Source organism: Bos grunniens, chromosome 24, assembly GCF_055505025.1.
Source record: "Bos grunniens cultivar Pamir isolate PY7600 chromosome 24, Bosgru_T2T1.0, whole genome shotgun sequence".
NCBI lineage: Eukaryota > Metazoa > Chordata > Mammalia > Artiodactyla > Bovidae > Bos > Bos grunniens.
In genome coordinates, this window is record NC_141188.1 from 27261247 (window position 1) to 27282275 (window position 21029).

At 38.6% G+C, this 21029-nt stretch overlaps 2 protein-coding genes across 6 annotated transcripts in view; one reads left to right on the forward strand and one right to left on the reverse strand.

Moving 5' to 3' along the window:
• The window catches only part of DSG3 (desmoglein 3), a 32526-nt gene extending 12056 nt beyond the window's left edge, over positions 1 to 20470 (reverse strand). For both annotated transcript variants that reach the window (XM_086372886.1, XM_086372885.1), the window contains exons 1-10: positions 20324 to 20470; positions 11010 to 11045; positions 10377 to 10505; positions 8588 to 8743; positions 7597 to 7741; positions 6806 to 6972; positions 5694 to 5822; positions 5205 to 5390; positions 2601 to 2872; positions 1676 to 1815 (exon numbers count right to left, since the gene is read on the reverse strand). In XM_086372886.1, the coding sequence (XP_086229012.1) occupies positions 1676 to 1815; positions 2601 to 2872; positions 5205 to 5390; positions 5694 to 5822; positions 6806 to 6972; positions 7597 to 7741; positions 8588 to 8743; positions 10377 to 10505; positions 11010 to 11045; positions 20324 to 20371 (1408 nt within the window). In that variant the 5' untranslated portion in view covers positions 20372 to 20470. The remainder of the gene's footprint in view (positions 1 to 1675; positions 1816 to 2600; positions 2873 to 5204; positions 5391 to 5693; positions 5823 to 6805; positions 6973 to 7596; positions 7742 to 8587; positions 8744 to 10376; positions 10506 to 11009; positions 11046 to 20323) is intronic.
• LOC147345978 (uncharacterized) overlaps positions 1 to 21029 on the forward strand; it is a 302780-nt gene that overhangs the window by 25357 nt on the left and 256394 nt on the right. The window lies entirely within an intron of this gene.

The window sequence follows — 21029 nt, forward strand, 5'->3', positions numbered from 1 at the left end:
CGGATAAGAATCCACCTGCCAGCGCAGGGGACATGGGTTTGATCACTGGTCCAGGAAGACACCACATGCCGTGGAGTAAAAGCCCGTGCACCTCAACTGCGAAGCCTGTGCCCTAGTGCCTGTGAGTTGCAACTGCTGAGCCCACACGCTACAACTACTGAAGCTGAGAGCCTGTGCTCCGCAACGAGGGAAGCCGCCACAATGAAAATCCCGTGCACCACGACTGGAGAGTGGCCCCTGCTTGCTGCAACTAGAGAAAGCCTGAACACAGCAAAGAAGCCCCAGTGCAACCAGGGAATAAATAAATAAATATTAGAAAAAAACGATCTCACATGCACCAGATTAGTGTACGTACTCATGAAATTGTGTCTGTTATTCCTACAAATAAAAAGATGTCACCCAATTTCTGTACCTGGTTAAAAGGAAATCTAATTATCAGCTTGCCTGCTGTCTTTAATTAGTTTAATTAGCTTGTTGTTGTTCAGTCACTAAGTCATGTCTGACTCTTTACAGTCCCATGGACTGGAGCCTGCCAGTCTCCTCTGTCTATGGGATTCTCCAGGCAAGAATACTGGAGTGGGTCATTTCCTTCTCCAGGGGATCTTCCTGACCCACAGATGGAATCCTGCATTAGCAGGTGGATTCTTTACCTCTGAGCCACCTTAATTAGTAGCATCAGCTATTCAATGTGATTGGAACCAAGACCTTTAAGGTGATAAATTCACTGATTATGAATGAAATCAACATAAAAATAATAGTTTTCTTAAATATATTCTAGTGCATGAACCCAGACTGTGTGGAAGATTTCTGCTTTAAAAGCTTGAACCAAAGTATTTGGAATAAACTATGATTTATTTTTATTACCCAAGATATAAGATCTCTCAGTGGTGGGATTAAGAATTACTTCTGTTGTTTCCCTTAGTGCTTTTTTCTGTTTTTCCAGATAATATGATTTTTTATTTTATTTTTATGTTTGCTGAAATTGCCTTGAGTATAAATTAATTTTACACTTAGAGAAGCACGTAGTCAAGCACATAGTCAAGGTGCTTCATTTAGAAAATTTTTCAGAAGATTTTTCCTGTTCTATGATATAAGCATATAAGTCTCTGTAAGTAACTCACTCTGTGTGTAAGTAACTCACAAAGGCACCTCACATTTGAGCTGAACTTCCCTGATAGGCCTTCTGTATCAATCTTTGTCCACATTCTCAAATCAAGAAATTCTTGCGCCAACTACAGCAAATAGTAGGACTAAACCCAGAATTCACTGGTCCAATGAACTCCACTGAGAAGCTAAGATGCTCAGTCATCGCCTAGATTTAGCCACCTCAGACTTAAGACCCAAGACCCCTAAGGTAATCAACTTTATCTAGTGATAAAGGTTCTTCCCTGGTGTCTCAGTGGTAAGGAATCTGCCTGCTACGCAGGAGATGCAGGTTCGATCCCTGGGTCAGGAAGATCCCTTGGAGAAGGAAATGGCAACTCACTCCAGGATTCTTGCCTGGGAAATTTCATGGACAGAGGAGCCTGGTGGGCTACAGTTCATGGGGTTGCAAAGAGTTGGACATGACTGAAGTGACTTAGCACATATGCATGCAGTGATAAATGTAATATGTTAGTAATCAAAAGCATCTATTCATAAAAAAATGCTAATTGGAATAATATTTTTTTCTTACCATCTATGGCCAGAACTTCAGCTGTGATTGTCTTGTTAACTATGAAAGTAACATCTCGATCAATGTTTTTGACAAATTTGATTTCAGCAGTTTCTGAATCAATCATTAGCAAACCACCATCATTACGTCCCAAGACATATCTGTTTTATAACAGAAAACAGTAAGTTTTTTTCCAAACATGGAATGTTACCTATTTAATGAAAATGACTTATATTTAATGTATTTTCATAAGACTCTGAAATATACTTTTTAAAAAGCAGCAGAAAATTAACATATTAGCCTAGACAAGGAGTATTTCATAAGCCTTAAGAATATGTTAGCCTGGTTTTTAAATTTTCTGCTCTGCTCAGTAAAATAACTGTGTCCTTGTTCTTTATACTATAGCAGCAACTTTTCATGGTGTTTTATTATTTTAGGCACCGTGCTTTGTACGTACTGTTCTATGTCTGACTACACCATGGTCTTCTGGTGAAATTCTACTTTTTTAAGGCTCAACTGAAAGTTTGCATGAAACTCTTTCTAGATCTCACTAGACAGGCTGTCACTCTTCATTTCCACTTTCACTTATGTTTATGCTACGTAGCTCATAGCACATCTCTTCCTGAGTTATATAGGTCCTTGAGTTGGTTACCATTGTATCTCTTTATATTCTTGGCATAGAGTAGTTTAGATATTATTTTGCAATAGTTTATAAATTAAAGCTAGTCAAGGTAAACAGCAAGGTCCTACTGTCCAGCCCAGGGAATTATATTCAATATCCTGTGATAAACTGAAATGGAGAATCTGAAAAAAGATTATATGTTTATAACTTAGTCACTTTACTGTACATAAGAAATGAACACAACATTGTAAACCAACTAAACGTCAATAAAAGTAAAAGAAACTTCATCAAGGAATAACGAGATATTAAAAAAATTATTCTCACCTGACAAATGACGCAACTTCACCAGTGTCTTCATCAATGGCTTGATAGGTTCCCAGGACGTAATTGATCAACTGTCTACTACTTATGCCTTTTCGGACAGTAAATGTCTTGGAAGAAGGACGGAATGCAATTCCTTCCCTCACATTTATTACTTGAACTATGAGTGGGGTTGACTGGACTTGATATTGAGAGATTACGGATTGGTGAAATTCAGCTTTGTTTTTGACGGCGATACCAAGTTGCATGCTCTGTACTTGTTCATAATCTAGAGACTAGAGTAAAAATAAAAATAGAAGGAAAGAAGTGTCACAAAAATATGATCAGGTAAGAGGACCAGAGAACTCTATGTTATGTGCTATGAATGACTCCTTTATTTCTATGAATGAATCCTTTTTTTCTATACAGCGAAACGGTTTCACAGATGATTGTAATGCTCTGATGAGGGTCCTTCAGAATTCTTCGCTTATGAAACCTCAGTTTGGTGACAGATACTTATGAAGCACAGTTATCTCTTTTAAGACTAACAAAACACCTTTACAGTTTCTTTAGGCTGTGTGATGCAGTGGAAAGAATTCCAAATTTGTTGTTGTTGCTTGGTTTGAATCCTGGTTCTGCTACTTAATAGCTGTGTGACTCAGGGCACAATATTTAATATCTCTGATCCTCAACTATTTACTTCTGAAAAAGAAAAAAAAACTCTTACCTCATCAGATTGTTGTAAGGACTGAACAAATTACGACCCACAATACATTCCTGTAAATGGTAGCTACATCCACTCACAGAATAGTGAATTCTCTGCAGTGGAAATAGTGGATTCATGTACAGTAATATCTTTCCTGGCTTAAAAAAATTCAGAAACGACAAATTATCTTACTAAACTTGGTTGGCACATAGGCTTCTGTAGAGCAGTGAGAGGGTGGCCCACCAACTCTCCATAGAACCATTTTCATATGGTCTTATGTATTCACTATTTGTTTGACTCTCATATTGAAGTGGCACAAGTCAAGGCCAGAGATATCCCAGGATAGCTGTTTTCATTCACTAGTAAATTTTCTAAGGGTGACGGGATAAGGAAATGTTCATTTTGGACATTGGAGTATAACTGAAAATAAGGTATGAGGTCTAGATTTGAGTTTTCATTTGGCAGTGCCTGGTTTTGTGGACTCAAGGGTTTCCTAGTGGAGAAGAAGAGAAAGATGCTCAAACTGGTCATTAGAATGTAAGGGCTAAGTGACCAAAGAGATGGTAGAGTCTCTGTGTGAAGGCGACTGAAAACTTGGACTTGAGAAAAATCAGGAAAGGCTTCCTAGAGGTTTTCATGTGAGCATTTCAGGGTGAGGAGGAGTCATTCAGGCAGAGTAAATGCCAGATTTAGCAGAAGGTGATAGGGAGCTGGTGATAGTGAGAGGCCTGGGGTACAACTCTGAGGGGGTTGAAGGTCATCTCCAAGGCCAGCAGGTGGTCATCAACCCTGGCTGCATATTAGAGCCCCCTGAGGAGCTGCTCAGCCTTCCCTGAAGACAAACTGGACCAACCACTCCTAGGTTCCCACAGGCTAGGAGAAGCTGCAGCGGATTCAAAGGGACAGTCTTTAACTGAGGGCCATTTTCACAGCCAGTGAGAACAAGGAAGGTTTTTAAGGGACAGTAATTGGTCCAAACTGTTTTTCAGAAAAATGTGGTAGACGGAGAATGAAGGGGGGTAGACACAGGAGGTGGGGGTGGGGAAGTCTACCCAGAAGGGATTTGCCAGCATCTCGAAGAGAGGGCGGCAAGGCCGGCGGCAGCACAGGCCATAGGAAGGAAGGTCAGGGCCAGACTATAACAAAACCTTGCAACTGAGGAGGGCTGTAGCTCACTCTCTGGAAAGCAGAGTAATAGGAAGTCGTATGGGGCTTCCAGCAATCTGGAATTGCAGCAGTCACCCTGTTAAGGGAATATCATGGGTCTGTCATTCTGCTGGACTCAAGGAATTAAGAGAGAAGCTCATATAGTCCAATGTCCTATGCCAAGGAATGTCCTAAAACAGTGGTAATATTTTTCTGGTCTATACAATAGACAGACATAAATAGGTTTATGTTATTTCAGATGAAGGGTCTGTTGTAACCAAGTCTGTTAAATGGAAGTTTTACTGAATTGTTTATTTTGCAAACTTAGTTTATATATTCCCATCTTCTAGAAAAAGTTGCCGTTTTTCCCTTCCGAGGACTGTAGCTAATCCATTTAAAGTAAGTCCACAAATGCACAAGCCACTATTCAATGTATTCTTGTCTGTTCCTGAGTTTAAGTCAGGAAATGTGTTACTTTCTTGTGCTTAAAACAGGCACACTGATACATATATATCTATTAGTGTGTTTGTGTTTCTGTAGAAAGGATGATAGTTTGGAAGGAAATAAATCAACATGTTAAGAAAAGTCTCCTTAGGAAATGGGGCTGTGTTTTCAAAATTCTGTCTACTTTTGTGTGTGTTTTATATTTTATGTAGAGAAGTGATATTATTATTTGTAAGTGAATAAGGTTTATTTATGACAGTTTCGGCTAACATAAAGTAACAGTTTTGGTTAATACAGAATGTTTTTCCCACTGAAAGGAAATCAGACCTTACCTTAACTACTTTCAGGATACCTTCGTTAGTTCTGGGATCAGTTTCTATTTCAAACCAATGCCCTTCATTTCCAGACGTGAAGAAGAAGTCTGCAAGCCAATTATCAGTGAACTCTTCGTCCAAATCTATTACTTGAATTCGAAGCAACTCAGAACTTAAAGTGTTTTCTTCAATCCTTGCTAAATACTGAAAAAAAGCAGAACTTAAGTTTCAATGTCAGGTTTTATCTAAAAGAATTATTTTCATTCTGAATGGCATTAGTCATTAATTCCCAAATTATGTATTGGCTCTTTGCTGGTCCCTGAATTCTTATCTTTTACAATAGTTTATTTTAAAAGAAAAGTGCAGAGAATGTAACTAAAAGCCAGCAAGCCAGCAAATCCCAAATTATGGTGGTAAGGTATAACATAATATATATATAAACATATATATATAATTATTTTATAATTATGTTCTAAGTAATTATTTTTCAAGGAATAAAAGGCACACCTGTGATTCTCTGAATGTGGGGAAATTATCATTGACATCTTTCACTTTAATGCTACATTCACACTGAGATGATAGTCCTTCTCCATCTCTGTCTGCACCACTCACAACCAGGCGATAGCTGCTAACTTGCTAAATTTGGGGAAAAAAAGAAAAATGATTAATCTCTAGTGTCAGGGATATGAATGACAACTACTTGCTTCCTATGGGAAGGAAGTGAAAATATTTAAACTCATGGTTCATTCTCTAGAAGGACCACATGCACTTTCATTGTCCACCATAGACGAAGCATGTGGGGCACAGGAGGAAGTCTTTATGGGGCTGATACAAGTTTTCTCTTTTGTGAGCTTCTTAGGGCAGGAAAGTGCACTAAGAGCAGAAATGGACAATGAGGATGGTACTCTGTTTATCTGAGGGAAGCTCATTTATGGAGCTTCCTTACTGGTCTGTTTGGAAAATCATTTGTGTAAAAGTAATACAGAGTCTGATGGGGTCTTGTGTGTTGTTGGAGATGTGTCGATAGAACAATGGAGAAGAGAGAGTAAGGGGATTCTTTTTTCTGTTTCCCTTGTGGCCGCTCCATGTGGTTTGTGGGACCTTAGTTTCTTAACCAAGGATTGAATCCGGTTGCTCAGCAGAGAGAGCATGAAGCTCTACCATGGGACCATCAGGTAGTTCCTGGGGATTCTCTAGTGTTCTAGAAACAGGAGTAAAATGGAAAGAAGTCAGGAGGAAAAGCACAGCATCAGAGAAGGCTTTATTCCAGATACGAATTTCTCCCTAGGAAGTTTCCTTTTCCTCCATCACATGAGGGATTAGTCCCAGTTCAGTCTCTGTCCGTGGATACAATGCCTTCTCTTATTCCCTCAGTTTAACTTCCATGGATGTGGGATACTCATTTATTGAGGTACAGTCGATTGTGCAGGTCTCAGACACACAACCCACCCCAGCAAAATCACAGTAGGATTCGAGGAGCGTCCCTCAGTTGGGTCAGTTGAATCCAGAGAACCCCTCTTCCTTCCCTCTTTCCTTCTTAGGTAGAAGGGAGTCACCTCTCTTGGGTTGCTTACAACTGAATCCTGAGTTACTGAATGCTCCCAAGAGCCTTGCTTTACCTCTCGATCAAGTGAATTGGTCAAAGTGTGGACTTCCCCTGTGTGTCTGCTTAGGAGGAACATGGATGTGCCTGCAGGTTCCTGAGAGATGATTTTGAAGGCAATTTTAGAGTTCAGGTGGTTCGGTTCATCTGCGTCTGTGGCATTTAGTATCATCACCAGTGAGTCTAGGAGTACAGAAGTTCATTAAAGGCTATGTAAAGATTGACATTATGTTCCCGTTAAATATCCAGCACCATTTCAAATTGATCTTTGTCTTTTAAGATCTTAAAACTATCTGTATGCCAAAAAACTACATGTCACGTGCAGTATCTCTTAGTCAGGTGACGGAGTCAGTTGACCTGTGCTGCCTTCCATAAAAATCCTCCACTTCTCACTAAGCCTTGGTTGGTTGTGTTGAGGTTGAGACCGTTTCCTCTTCATTTTTTTACCCTTGCTGAATGGCTTTATGTTCTCCCTTTCCCCCCAGTTATCCATGTAAGGAGAGTGTCTCTGTCTCTTATAATCTAAGAAGGCCCAGCTGATGCATCTGGGTTGTCTAAAGCCCCCTCTTCAGCTTTGTGACTAGAATAAGCTTTGACTTGATAACACAGCCATAGCCTAGAAGTACAATGGCAGTGGATAAGTAGCTCAATCACAAATATTAGCAAGGAAGACCCAGACTGTCTTCATGGATTTTTCTACAAAGCTACTGATGAAACTAAGAGAATAAAATGATGTATGATAATCATGCTTGTATCTGAAAGTTAAACAAAAATAATTAAAAGTGGTAGTTACTGCCGAAGACTTACTCGAAGCACTATTTTCTTCAATTTCACCCTGGAATATGCTTTGTGAAAATACTGGAGCATTGTCGTTTATATCTAAAATTTTGACTGTTAGTATAAGTGGTTTTTCTACGTCTTGTCCTAGGGCGTTGAGAGCACGACACGTAATCTAGAAAAGGAGAGGACACATTAATGGATGTTCTACAACACCAGTTTGCTTATTATTAAAACTTGTCGAGATAAGGCCTCTCCTAGCATGTACAGCGGAGAAGGCAATGGCACCCCACTCCAGTACTCTTGCCTGGAAAATCCCATGGACGGAGGAGCCTGGTAGGCTGCAGTCCATGGGGTCACTAAGAGTCAGGCACGACTGAACGACTTCACTTTCACTTTTCACTTTCATGCATTGGAGAAGGAAATGGCAACCCACTCCAGTGTTCTTGCCTGGAGAATCCCAGGGACGGGGGAGCCTGGTGGGCTGCCGTCTCTGGGGTTGCACAGAGTCGGACATGACTGAAGCGACTTAGCAGCAGCAGCAGCAGCAGCAGCATATACAGTTCTTTTGTGCAAAGAGGAAAAATATTTTTCACAAAGAGGAGACAAAGTAGGAAAGTGTCTACTCTGGGTAGACTAGTTGGCCAAGTTACCCCTTCTTGTGGGCTGCTACTGTTAGCCTGAAAGTCTTGGCCAGAAGCATGCTGGAGTTCAGTGTTCATACACCCTCCTGGGTTGTTCCTTCAGGGGCACAACCTTCAGAAGCTCTTTGTTTTATTTGTTTTTTTTTACTTTTACGCTGCACATTGCAGCCTGTGGGATTTTAGTTTCCCAATCAGGGATTGAACCTGCAGCCCCTGCAGTGGAAGCCCAGAGTCCTGACCAGTGGATCACCAGGAACATCCAAGAAAGGCTCTTTGTTATTTGATGGTGGATGGATTCATGCACTGATATCCTTCTAGATTAACCTTCTAAAGTCATTGCCACAAGGGAAAGGGTGATATCGAGGACGCACACTTACCTGGAAGCTTGGGGTTACTTCTCTATCAACTATGGCTGTTATGTTAATTTCCCCAGTGTTTCTGTCAACGACAAAGATTCCAAAAGGGGGCTGATCAATTCCTATTCCCGAGATGTGGTAGGTAATTTTCTGGGTTGCTTCGAAGTCTGAAGTAATCTGCAGTCCAAAATACCCAAAATGTTAAGGTGATCATCACTCAGGCCTCTTCCTTACCCTCCTGTGCTCCACACTCTCAAGTCATCTGTTCATTTTATTCATGCTTTCTGACACTGTGTTGTTTATTTTTTTGCCTTGATAGCTACTAGGAATATGAAATAAATTCAAATTGTTTCCTCTGTTGGCCAGTATGGACCAACGTACCTTAACCTTTCCAGCCTTAGAGTATTTGCCCAGACTGTGGTCACCATGGTGATGTTAAAAGGTTGAGAGAAAGTCAAGGACAAGGCTACTACTGAATGCCTCCTTGCCTAGCAGATAACACACACACACAAAAGACATTTAGTTTTAAATAGGAGAAGCTGGAGAAAAAAATGGAAAGTGATAATATACTAAGTGTTAAAAATATTAGAATGAATTGCTTTTATTATTATTAATCTTTCAATGTTTAATAGGGAAAATTTCAAATATATTATAAAGTTAGAATGTATAATGAACTTGATATATCTCATCACCCAGCTTCAACAGTTCTGAATACATGGCCAATCCAATGTTGATTGTCAACCATCTTTAATTGTCTTATTGCTGTATATTGGTTTGCTATGATTTCAAATCTACTTTTTTGTTTTTATCTAGGAATAGAGTTGCTTTAAGAGTGTGGTTGTTTGCATTGAGGAAGCTGTCAGGATGTTGTTGTGGATATCTGTGACTGTCAATATACATTCAGCTCGGCTCTTGCTGAGCAACACTGGGGCTTATTGATACAAGTGCGTGGAGAAGTCACTATGGCTGGGAGACATTTAAGCTTTAAATAAGAACAGTTTGTGAGGACTTCTTGAGAGTGTTCAGTCTGGGCAAGGCAACTCTTAGCTGATCTAAGTGCCTCTCTGAAGAGCTTGGGGCATTAGCTCCTGCCTGGGCAAGGCATCTTTTGCCTGGCAGTGGTGAAAACTGTAATCTTGCTTGCCACTACCTCTGTTCCCTAGCAGCGTGCTCTAGTGATAAGGGACTTTTGCTTTTGCACTGGCAGCCAGACATCAGCTGTGATTGACTAAACTGACTCTCATGAGAACCAACTGGTAGAAAGGTCCACCTCAACTTAATCTGGACTCTATGCCTTTAACCTCTCTTGCCTGGAACAATAGTGTGATTAATCTGCACTTGATTAGGAGTATGGTATTTTTGGGTTTATTGAGAGACATTATCCTGAATGTTTTCAGCTTGTGAAATTGTCATAACTCCTGCAGTGAACCCGTGTTAAATACATTATTGGTAAAGACAGTCACATTCTCTGAGGATAATTTGCTGCCCCAAACAAAGCACTTGGCCATATACATTTTTCTATTCATTTGCTAGAATCTGAATCCCAAAAGGCATATCCATTGAAATATATTGAAATGGCTCTTAATTATTTTTAATTACTCTGGAAGCTGTAACTCCTTCATCTTTCTCTTTTAAATTGATATTATTAATACCATTATTGTTGTATTTTTTGTGTTATTGAAAATACCAGATTATTTGTTCTATGGACTCCTCAATCTGTATCTTACTAATTGGAATTTCCGCATTATTCTAATTTACACCTAGTACATTTATTCTCAAAACTCACATTGCTTCTGCTCGTAAGACTTACTTTGGCAATTGGATTTCTGTTCGAGTTGTCTTCTCCTTCTCTGCAGGGTCTTGCGAATTTCACCCACTCACGTTTGTATCTCCTTTTGCCTTGTATTGCGGTCTCATATTCTTCGTATTGTCCTTTTGTCTTATTCAAAAAGGGATTATATTTTATTATGCACATTGTTGGAAATTTTTGCTTTGAGTATTAATTACAGACACCTAGGTTGGGGAGTCTCCTATGTTTCAAGATATTTAAAATGGTTAAATACCCAATTTTCTCTCCCTTACACTATCATGCAAAGAAGAAACAGTAAATAACTAACACAGCTACAGAGCTATATGATTTTTAATATTAGCATTTAACCGTATTTTATATTTCCTATATATATTGCACAACATCTAACTGTTCTGGGCACAAATACTGGTTTATCAGTTGATATTTTTAAGATGAGACAAAAGAATGCATGAGGTAAATTACAATAATGACATCGATTCATGCTAGTATTAAAGTATTACTAGGTTAGTTGTTAGAATTGTATTTTCACAATTAAATTATTTAGTAATTTTTAATATTAAATAAATATTTATTTTTCCAGTACCATTTTTAAACTAAACTATTTTAATTGCAAAAATCTTTTTCATACTTTACCTGTATTCTCAATTCTCCATGAACCAAAAGAACCACCTGTAGACATTTAAATAAAGTCAAATTAAACATGAATTCTTCAAATAAGTAATTACATAAGATAATAATTCTGATTTTTACATTCTGCTGTTCATATTGTAGTTGTTTCTGTTTCAAGAGGGAGGGAACACAGGTATACCTATGGCTGACTCCTATTGATATATAGCAGAAACCAGCACAACATTGTAAAGCAATTATCCTCCAATTAAAAATAATAAAAATAGGAAAGAGGTAGATTTGGAGAAGCAGTATTCAAAGAGCAAAAAAGAAAATAGTCTTCATGTAAATAGTTCCTTCAGTTGTGTAATCTGATTGTAGAATTTTAATGATGTTCAGGGGAATCTATTGGACTTTTCAAAATTCTAACAGTTGTTGCAACAACCAGACATTTCTTACCTGGCTGCTCTATAAACACTTCCCAGGAGCTATGGAAGCTATTGCTTTGGGAAACAATGGTGAGCATCATTCTAATAAGCTTCAGAAAGTACCACAGGAGATTATTAAAAGCTGTGACCTACTCTACCGACTTGGCAACACTGTTTTCGTTAGTTGCAATTCCAGACCAAGGCATTTTCTTAGTCATATAAGAGTTGAGAGAATGGAAAGGAACTAGTCTAATTTAGGAAGAAGGCAATGGCAACCCACTCCAGTACTGTTGCCTGGAAAATCCCATGGATGGAGGAGCCTGGTAGGCTGCAGTCCATGGGATCGCTAAGAGTCAGACATGACTGAGCGACTTCACTTTCACTTTCCACTTTCATGCATTGGAGAAGGAAATAGCAGCCCACTCCAGTGTTCTTGCCTGGAGAATCCCAGGGATGGGGGAGCCTGGCGGGCTGCCGCCTATGGGGTCGCGCAGAGTTGGACACGACTGAAGTGACTTAGCAGCAGCAGCAGCAGTCTAATTTAGAGAATGAAATGTAAAAGATGGGGATGTGCTATTCCAATCACAAGTACTGTTTGCTATGGAATGGGGATTTGTGCATCTTTGCTCTACTAGTTCAATTTAAATTTGAGCTTAATTTTCCTACTGATCTAAAAGAAATAAAGATAAGATGAAGCCAGGCCAGGCTAGGTCTTCACCTTCTCAGGAGTATACAGGACCTTCATCTGTGTCATTTTCAGTGTTGTTTTCTACCTGGAATGCATTCTTCTTATCTTCACACACTTGAATACTGTATTACTCATCCTTGAAGATCATTTTAAGTTCCAACAGTCTCCATGAAACTGTCCTTACTGATGTCTCCTTTTCTAAGTTTGCACAACATATATTCTGTGCAATTTAGCCCATAATGGTTTACCATGATTTATTATTTCTTATGGTTTTATGTGCATTATATGGTGTCGAGCCAAGAGAATTGCAAACTTTCCAAATCGGTGCTTCTATACTATTATTATTGTTTTTTGCTATCCCTTACTGATCCCTTAGCAGATGTTTAAAAACTGTTTTCTGACTCACTGATTAACTAATTTGAAGACAATCTGGAAGGAAAAAGATTATGAAAAATAAATCAGAACAAAAGAATTATGTTTTATGTGTCAGATGCTATTCATAGAGCTTTATGTTTACTATCTCATTTAACACAGCAGCCATCTGAAGGATACTGTAATCCGTCTTTCAGGGATGAAGAAAAAGAGAATACTCATGAAAAAATGAGTACTTTGCCCCAACTAACAGCCCTCAGATTTGAATCTCTGCAGCCTGACTCTAAAGTGTGCACATCACCACTACACTAGATTCTTAAGTCAGTGTAGATAAATAGAAAATAAAAATGAATCATAGAAAAAAAGTTATGTGATAGTCAATTTAGATTTCTTCCTGGCAAAGGCTGCAGTTAATCCTGAAACAATGTAGATTTATTACGTCGCTTATTTTGGAAGGCTATAATAAAGAGGCAAGTCCCAGTCTGAACCAAAGGAAAAATGATATCAGACGTAGGATGTGAGGACGCTTCCATTCTAAAAATTTCAGTAAAATCTTTATTTCAAAGGATGTTTGTTAAAACTGTCATGGAAAAAGACCATGACTTGTGGTTATAACAGATCTCAAAATTATTTTACAGCATTGCTGTTCTTTTTTAAACAGTACCATGAGTTACTTGGGGGCTTCCCAGGTCACACTAGTGAAAAAGAATCCGCCTGCCAATGCAGCAGACATAAGAGATGCAGGTTCGAACCCTGGGTTGGGAAGATCCTCTGAAGAAGGAAATGGCAACCCACTTCAGTATCCTTGCCTGGAAAGTTCCCTGGACAGAGAGGAGCCCAGTGGGCTGCAGTCCATGGAGTCGCAGAGAGTCAGACACGACTGAGTACATATGCACACGTGCATTATGTGGGAGAAAAGATCAGGGCAGTGAAGTCACTGCACACCTTTCTCAGTTCCCAAGAACAACTCAGCCCCACGTGAGGGGAGGGAGGGACCAGGCATGATCCCTTTTACAGGAAAACTGGAGTCATCCTGAAAATATGAATCATGTTTGTACTAGCCCTGTGGAGAATGATTCTTCTAATAGACATTAAGACAAGATTTCTGTTTTTCTGGGAAGTGAAGGAAGGACAAACCCTAAACTGTGGAAATCGAGCATTGTGGACAGGTGTTTCTTACTTGTTAAGTCATTTCTTTGACTCCGAGCCCTTAAAGAAGCTACTCAGCCAAACCTTTACTCTTTCCCATCCTCTCTTTCAAAGTCAGCTCACCAGGAATGTTTTCCAATTTTTGGGAATATTGTGAAAATATAATCTTTGTTGTGTTTTTAGGAATATGGGGACAGTTACTAAGAACACTTTTGAATAATGCAGTGCTTTTTAAATATGTATTTAGACATTTAGTCATAGCTTTACATTATTCCCAAGTATTAAAAAAAAAAAACTTTACTATTTGAGTTAATTAGTACTTACATGTAGCTACTTAGTTGTTTTAGTTACATTGTTCATATAATTATTTTGAATATCTACTAAATATTTCAATAGCTTCTTGATAATGTAAATCAATTAAGTTGTCTTTTTTGTAGCCTAGAGTCTAGAAGATAGCAGCGTGGAGAAAACACTCTGTATCTTGTGAATTTATTTTTCTTTCTTCCCTGTGTTCTCTGGTTATGGTTTTATAATTTTGACTGTATGATTTATAAAGCAGTGATATGGTCTAAATGCCTTGGTATACATAAGAATTAGAAATGTTTTATTAAAAGCAAATAAGATTTTTAAGTTAATAAAAAGCATGCGACATAAAGTGGTTTGATATTCATGTGTCCTATTTGCTAACTAAAATGTATGTAGTTATATCATTAAGATTCCTATTGAGTATGGTAGGTTTGTAATAAATTTATTTTGAGGATATGGGTGACTGGATTTTTAAAAATCTTATATAATAACAGTTGCTTTTTACTGGTTTGGCTAAGGTTTTGTTTAGAGTACTCTGAAACTTCAGAGTGGGGAAGGAAGGTCAGACTGTTTGAGTATGCATTGGATTCAGGAAGCCAGTCCTAGCCAGCATAAGGCATGGCCATTTTTCTCTGCATGCAATAAGATCACACCCACTCCTCTCTGGGAAATTTGCAAAATGAGCTGGGTAATTGAAAGGAATCATTACAAATTTTAAACTTGATTTTTAAAATTAATAATTATTTTTGAAAAATTCATGAAATATATGTATGTATATATGTTGGTGATACTATTTTTATAATTGGTTAGATGCAAGATTATGTGTCAGATTAGAGAGGTCAATAGATATGTATCAAATTTTTGAAATTAAAATTTAAAAAAATCCAGAAGTATTTTAATAAGCTTCATGTTTATCAAGGAAAATTCCTTAATTGAATGAAAATATTTATGTTTAATTACTTAAGAAGTATTTAATTTAGGAGAGTTCAATACTTTAATAACTGATGTTTAGAGTAAATTCAATTTAGAAAATTAAGCCCTTTTTCAGGAGCTCATTTTAAGTACTCTGTAAGACACAGTTTCTTCCCAGGTGGCTCAGTGCTAAAGAATCCACCAGCCAATGCAGGAGACGTAAGAGATGCGGGTTTGATCCCTGGGGTGGGAAGATCCTCTGGAGAAGGAAATGTCAACCCACTGCAATATTCTTGCCTGAGAAATCCCATGGACAGAGGAGCCTTGCGGGCCATAGTCCATGGGGTCACAAAGAGTCAGACACAACTTAGTCATTAGACAACAAGAACAAAGATGCAGTTAAGTGTAGAAATACAAAACTGGACATTGGATCCTGAATCCCTCAATTAAAATCCTAGTCTCATCATGTACTAGCTGAAAAACTTGGGAACATTATTTAATTTTTCATCTATAAAATAGGTATAATAATTCTACTAACTTTATAGGTTTGTTGTGAGGATTAAATGAATTAACAGGTCTGAAACACATAGATGAACCCTAGCCTACAGTAACTGCTTAATAAGTGTTAATTACCTCTGGACGTAAAAAAGATGTAAAGAGCCACTGTGATATGATCTTTTATTATTATTACTCATGTCAAGGCACATAGAACTCTTTCTTGAGCCTCAGAAAGAGATAAGAACCAGTGTTCCACTGTCCAATGGTATGATTTGCCGCCTGTGCAACTCCAGGGGACATTGTTCACATTGTAGTGTATGTGAACATACCTCCTGGCATTGTGCAGTGTACAGCCTAGTCAACTGTGCAGCGGTCATACAAGGAACATGTGCACATTACACGGATTCAATTATTCAGAGTATAATTATGGATAGTAACCAGTAGCCTGTGTAATTCTTGTAATGAACTTCACAAAGCAAACCCTCTCCTTAGGCTATCAGATTGACTCTTAACTGGAAAGGAAGAGCCAAAGGCTAAGAGGTTTATGAGAAGCATCACGGACACCAAGTCTTCTAGTTCTAAATGAAAACCGGTTTTGAGTATTAAGCAACTGGGAATGGTAATTGATGGAAGTAAATAATCTCATCTTTCCCAAGGTTTGCACGTCAGTCAGGGCTGGCGTGAATCGCTTGGCAAGGTTATTCTGATTTTAGAATTTTAACTGTTGGAGAGGTTCAGGAGGAAATTAATTTTCATATATTCACCAGCATTGGAAATTGGATTGCTTCATCAATGAAGAGAAGGAAGGATATGTCGAAGAGTTTCCTTCTGTTAAAAATCTGGGCCACTTAGCATACAATTCTTTTCCTAACAATTTGCTTTCTGGATGTTCTCTAGAGAAAGTGGTTGAAGGGTGTTCTGCTGTATTTGGGGCTTCCCTCATAGCTCAGTCAGTAAAGAATCTGCCTGCAATATCGGAAACCCTGGTTCGATCCCTGGGTCGGGAAGATCCTCTGGAGAAAGAAATGGCAACCCACTCCAGTCTTCTCGCCTGGAGAATTCCATGTACAGAGGAGCCTGGCAGGGTATAGTCCATGGGATCCTAATAGTTGGACATGACTTAGTGACTAAATCACCACCACTGCTATATTTAGAACACATTCTAACTCAGAGCTTGGTATTTAAACTACTATATTTTTTTCTCAGCATGAACACTATTAACTTGTTTAAAACATTGTGCTTTAAACATCTTTGGATTTCAAACGCTTGTATGAGTTTTGTAATGAGTAAATCTTTACATAATAATATTGTAACATGAAATTAAATGGCTTATTGTTCAGATGCTATAGGAGTGTTATTCGACAGACCGTGTTTCAGATTTAATGGACTTCTGTAATACTGACCAGTAGTCTCCTTTGAAGAAAACATTGTTTTGAAAAGTTTAAATCTTTGAAGACAAGTATTTTTCAATCACAAAACCTTTCCCCAAAATGTTTACTTGGTATTGTGCAAAACGGATCAAGCAAACATGGGAGACAGAGAAGTGTTACATTTTACAACATGTTAGTGTTCCTCACACAGTCCCCTCTCAATGAATCTAGAGGACTAAAGCAGTTACAATTTGGGGTAATGCTCCAAGTTTAAAATTGTGTTATTTCCCTATACCCACTATCATTTAAAATTCAGGTTTAATTTTTTTCTGCCAATTTTCAAAAAATTAATCTCATAACTGTTTTTGATATGCCCTTTCACTCAAGAAAAATTTAGGTTCTGGACATTAAAACTAATGTCAGTAGTTGTTTAAAATAGGAAGGCAGACTATTAAGGCGTTATCAAGTTTCATCTTCATTACTAAAATATTACAAATAATAGGAAGTAGAGTCCTACAAAGCACTTTATATTTTCCGGAACACTTTTTTGCATTCATTGCTGTTTCATTTTTACTATGGTCATTCTCATTAGTCAGGGGGATATGATTATTCTTATTTGACAGCTGAGGAAGCAAAAGCTGGAGTGAGTCAGTGGTACAGGCATAGGCTGAAGTCTGTGATTTAGTTTTTATGTATCACCTCTCTAGGCAACCTTTGTATGGTCATAGGTTGGTGGAATTAACTCAAAACCTCCGAACAGGTCTTCCAACTTTCACACCCCACCCTTCAATAACAAAAGATGTACATTCCCACTCCACAATGCTTTTAAGGACATTGTTCTTTTCCCATCACCACACCATTTCGAAACTCTGGGTGGCTCCCCACTTCTAAAAGGATTTCACTACCCTTCACAGAATGCACTTTTCTGTCTGACCTTCATCTGCTATTCTAACTCACATCCGGATTCTCCAATGCAGCCAAACTAGCCCTTGCCCCTAGGCAAGCGCTGCAGTTGCACCTGCCTTTGCTCATGCTGGGCTGACGACAAAATATATGTCCCTGTGGCCCATCTATATTTATCAGAGAGCAGCCCGAATCTCTTCTGGTCCATGAAACCTGGTTTGCCTACTTTAAAAAGAATTTTTTTTGATGTGTACTGTTTTCTAAGTCTTTATTGAATTTGTTACAATACTGTTTCTGTACTTTTTATGTTTTGGTTTTTTGGCCCCAAGGCATGCAGGATCTTAGCTTCCCAACTAGGGATTGAACCCACACCCTTTGGAAGGCAAAGTCTTAACCACTGGACCACCAGGGAAGTCCCTGCCTGCCTCACTTCTGACTGACACTGCCTTCCACTAATGGGATTAAGAGTAGACCAGCACTGTCCAGTTGAAATAAAGTAACGAATGTGAATCACTTATCGAATTTTAAATTTTTTAACATTCATATTAAAAAAGGTTAAAAAGGTGAAATTAATTTTTTCAACATATTTTTAACAAATGTACCCAAAATACTGTCATTTCAATTTTTGTCGACATAAAAATTATTGATGACATATTTTATGTTCTTTTCTGGGCTTCCCCTGTGGCTCAGTGGTAAAGAATCTGCCTGCAGTTCAGGAGACACAGGTTCAATCCCTGGGTCGAGAAGATCCCCTGGAGGAAGGCATGGCAACCCACTCCAGTATTCTTGCCTGGAGAATCCCATGAACTGAGGAGCCTGGCAGGCTGCAGTCCATAGGGTTGCAAAGAATTGGATGCAACTGAGCACATATGCATGCATGTTCTCTTTTTTTTTTCATACAGAGTCTTCAAAATATAATGTATACTTTATGCTTAACAGCACATCTCAATACAGATCAACCACGTTTCATGTGGTTAATAGCCACATGTGGCTAGTGGCTACTGTATTGGACAGAGCAGTTCTAGACCACTTAAATAATTATATATGACATTATATTGTGTAAATAACTTGTCTGTTTTCGTATGTGAGCCTGCAAAATTTTCCTGAGGGAGCGTCCCCCATGACTAGGATTATAGAGGCACTGTGGTAAGGGTTATAGTTTAGAGAGGCCTCATTCAATCATTCATTTACCCATTCTTTGAACAATTGTGTGTCCACTGTAAGGTAGATTTTATGGTAGGCATTGGGGATGCAAAGAGGAATAAAACAGCCCTCTGTGTAAGGATCTTACAGCCACTCCAGAACCAGAAGGGTAACTGAGAGGGGTACACATCAGAGAAGGGAAAGAAACTCCCCTAAGCATGTGGCAGTCCAATTCTGCAACAACACTTCCAGCACACCCTGCCGCATATCCCCTAACTTCCCAGGCTGGTCATTGATCGGGACAGATGGCTGATCAGGCTACCTGCAGTTCATTTAGTTCAGAAATGACCATCTGGAAAGGCGGGGAAGTCATACAACTGCCAGATTTCTCTTTACAACATTCTTGGGTCAATTAGATTCATTAGATTGCCAAAACAGTTAGTTACACTGTCATAATAGAAATAGACTCGAACAGAAGGGTGTGATACCAATTTTCTGCTTGACCATTGCCATGACAGAGAAGGCTAAGAAATGCTGGCTAACAGGCAGTCTATTCTAATTTTAAGCATATTTAATTTTTAGAAAGTTCTTTCTTGAGATCTATCTCCCTGTAACTTCTTGAAGTCCAATTATCTCAATTTTTTAGATGAGGACATGAGGGAAACTGATGCTTAGGCAAACCCAACTTATTGTTGATAAAGTGAGGAATTAGTATTAGGGATTTAAAAAATATTCATTATGGTGTATTTCACTATTTTGATATCTATGTGGAACTGATAATATTGTGACCAATTTTTTCCTTCACTAAAACAACACAGTTAAGGAGCACACTAGTCTGTAACATCTAGTCTAGTTCTTTGCTCTCCAGATTCCACTACTCTTTTATCTAATACTATATAAAACTTTCCCAGTCAGCAAAAGTTTTACTTTTCTGGAAAACTGGCTTATAAAATATTTTTTTCTCCCTAAAGATTAGATATCTTTTGCACATAATGGCTAAACATAAACATTCTTTTCTTAATAACCCTCCCAACTTCTCCAGAATCAAACATTGCTTTGATTTTAATTCAATGGTCTTAGACTACTTAAAAACATGTCAGGTATCAAGACCAGGCATGTACAATTCTTAGCCATGTGCTTAAGAGGTATATATAACCTTGGGAAATAGACCTCATTCTCTTTTATGTGTTTTGCTTTGTGTAATAGAAAATAAAAGCCTGAACAAAAAGATGAATAAAAGCATGACTTTAAAGAAAGTGAAGATACTTTGGAAAATAGACCTGCAATCAGGATTAATTAGTTCTCCAACTAAATATGCTAAATGGCAACTTTCAAATTCGTTTCTATCTGGCTTGGTTTTCCATGTGAAAATACAGCACTGAAAAAAACAACAGCAACAAAAGGGGGAAATTGGTAATCTTTGCAGTTTCATTTTAAAATGTTTGTTTCCACTGAACTCTTTTTAGAATTTATAATAGGGATTCAGCAATCAAATTAACATTCTCTAACAAGGAGGGAAACAGGAAAGTTTGCAATTATTAGGGGGGCGGGGGGCGGAAAAAAAGGACTTACCATTAAAATGGCCAGAGCCCCTGTGGTTCTGAAAGGGAGCCAAGCCATGGTTTCTGATTTCCCTGGTGAACGAAGGGAGCTGCCGCTTTGGTCCTTCCAGCCGTCGGCATACGACGTCTCAAGAAAGCCCTTTCTCAGCGTCTCTCCGGTCTTCAGGAGTCTGCAGATGGCCTGTTATGCAGATCCTCCCCACCCTAAACCAAGGATTGGTCTCACCAGAAACGCTTGCATCACTTTTGCTCCCAGGTAAAAACTTAGACACACCTCAATTCCTGAAGCAATGAAATCCTTTGTTGGAAGCTGAAAGAGAAGTTCACAGGCTAAAAACCAGTTCTAATAGGAAGGTACCAGATGAATAATAAACTAATCACAGTGTCGAAGGGCAAAATCTAGCCTTGACTACACTGTAAAAGGATCTAGTTGGCTGGTTCTCATGGTGCCAATTAAAACTGAAAAGTAAAACAAAACATCCAAAATTCCCCCAAATCTAACTTGTGGAAGAGCACTTATTTTTAGCTTGAGTGTGTGTGAGTAGATTTAAAGTTGAGCAAAATATATTTTCGGGGCTTCCCAGGTGGCACAGTGGTAAAGAATCTGTCTGCCAGTGCGGGAGACATTGGTTCGATCCCTGAGTTGGGAAGATCCCCGGGAGAAGGAAATGGCAACCCACTCCAGTATTCTTGCCTGAAAAATCCCATGAACAAAG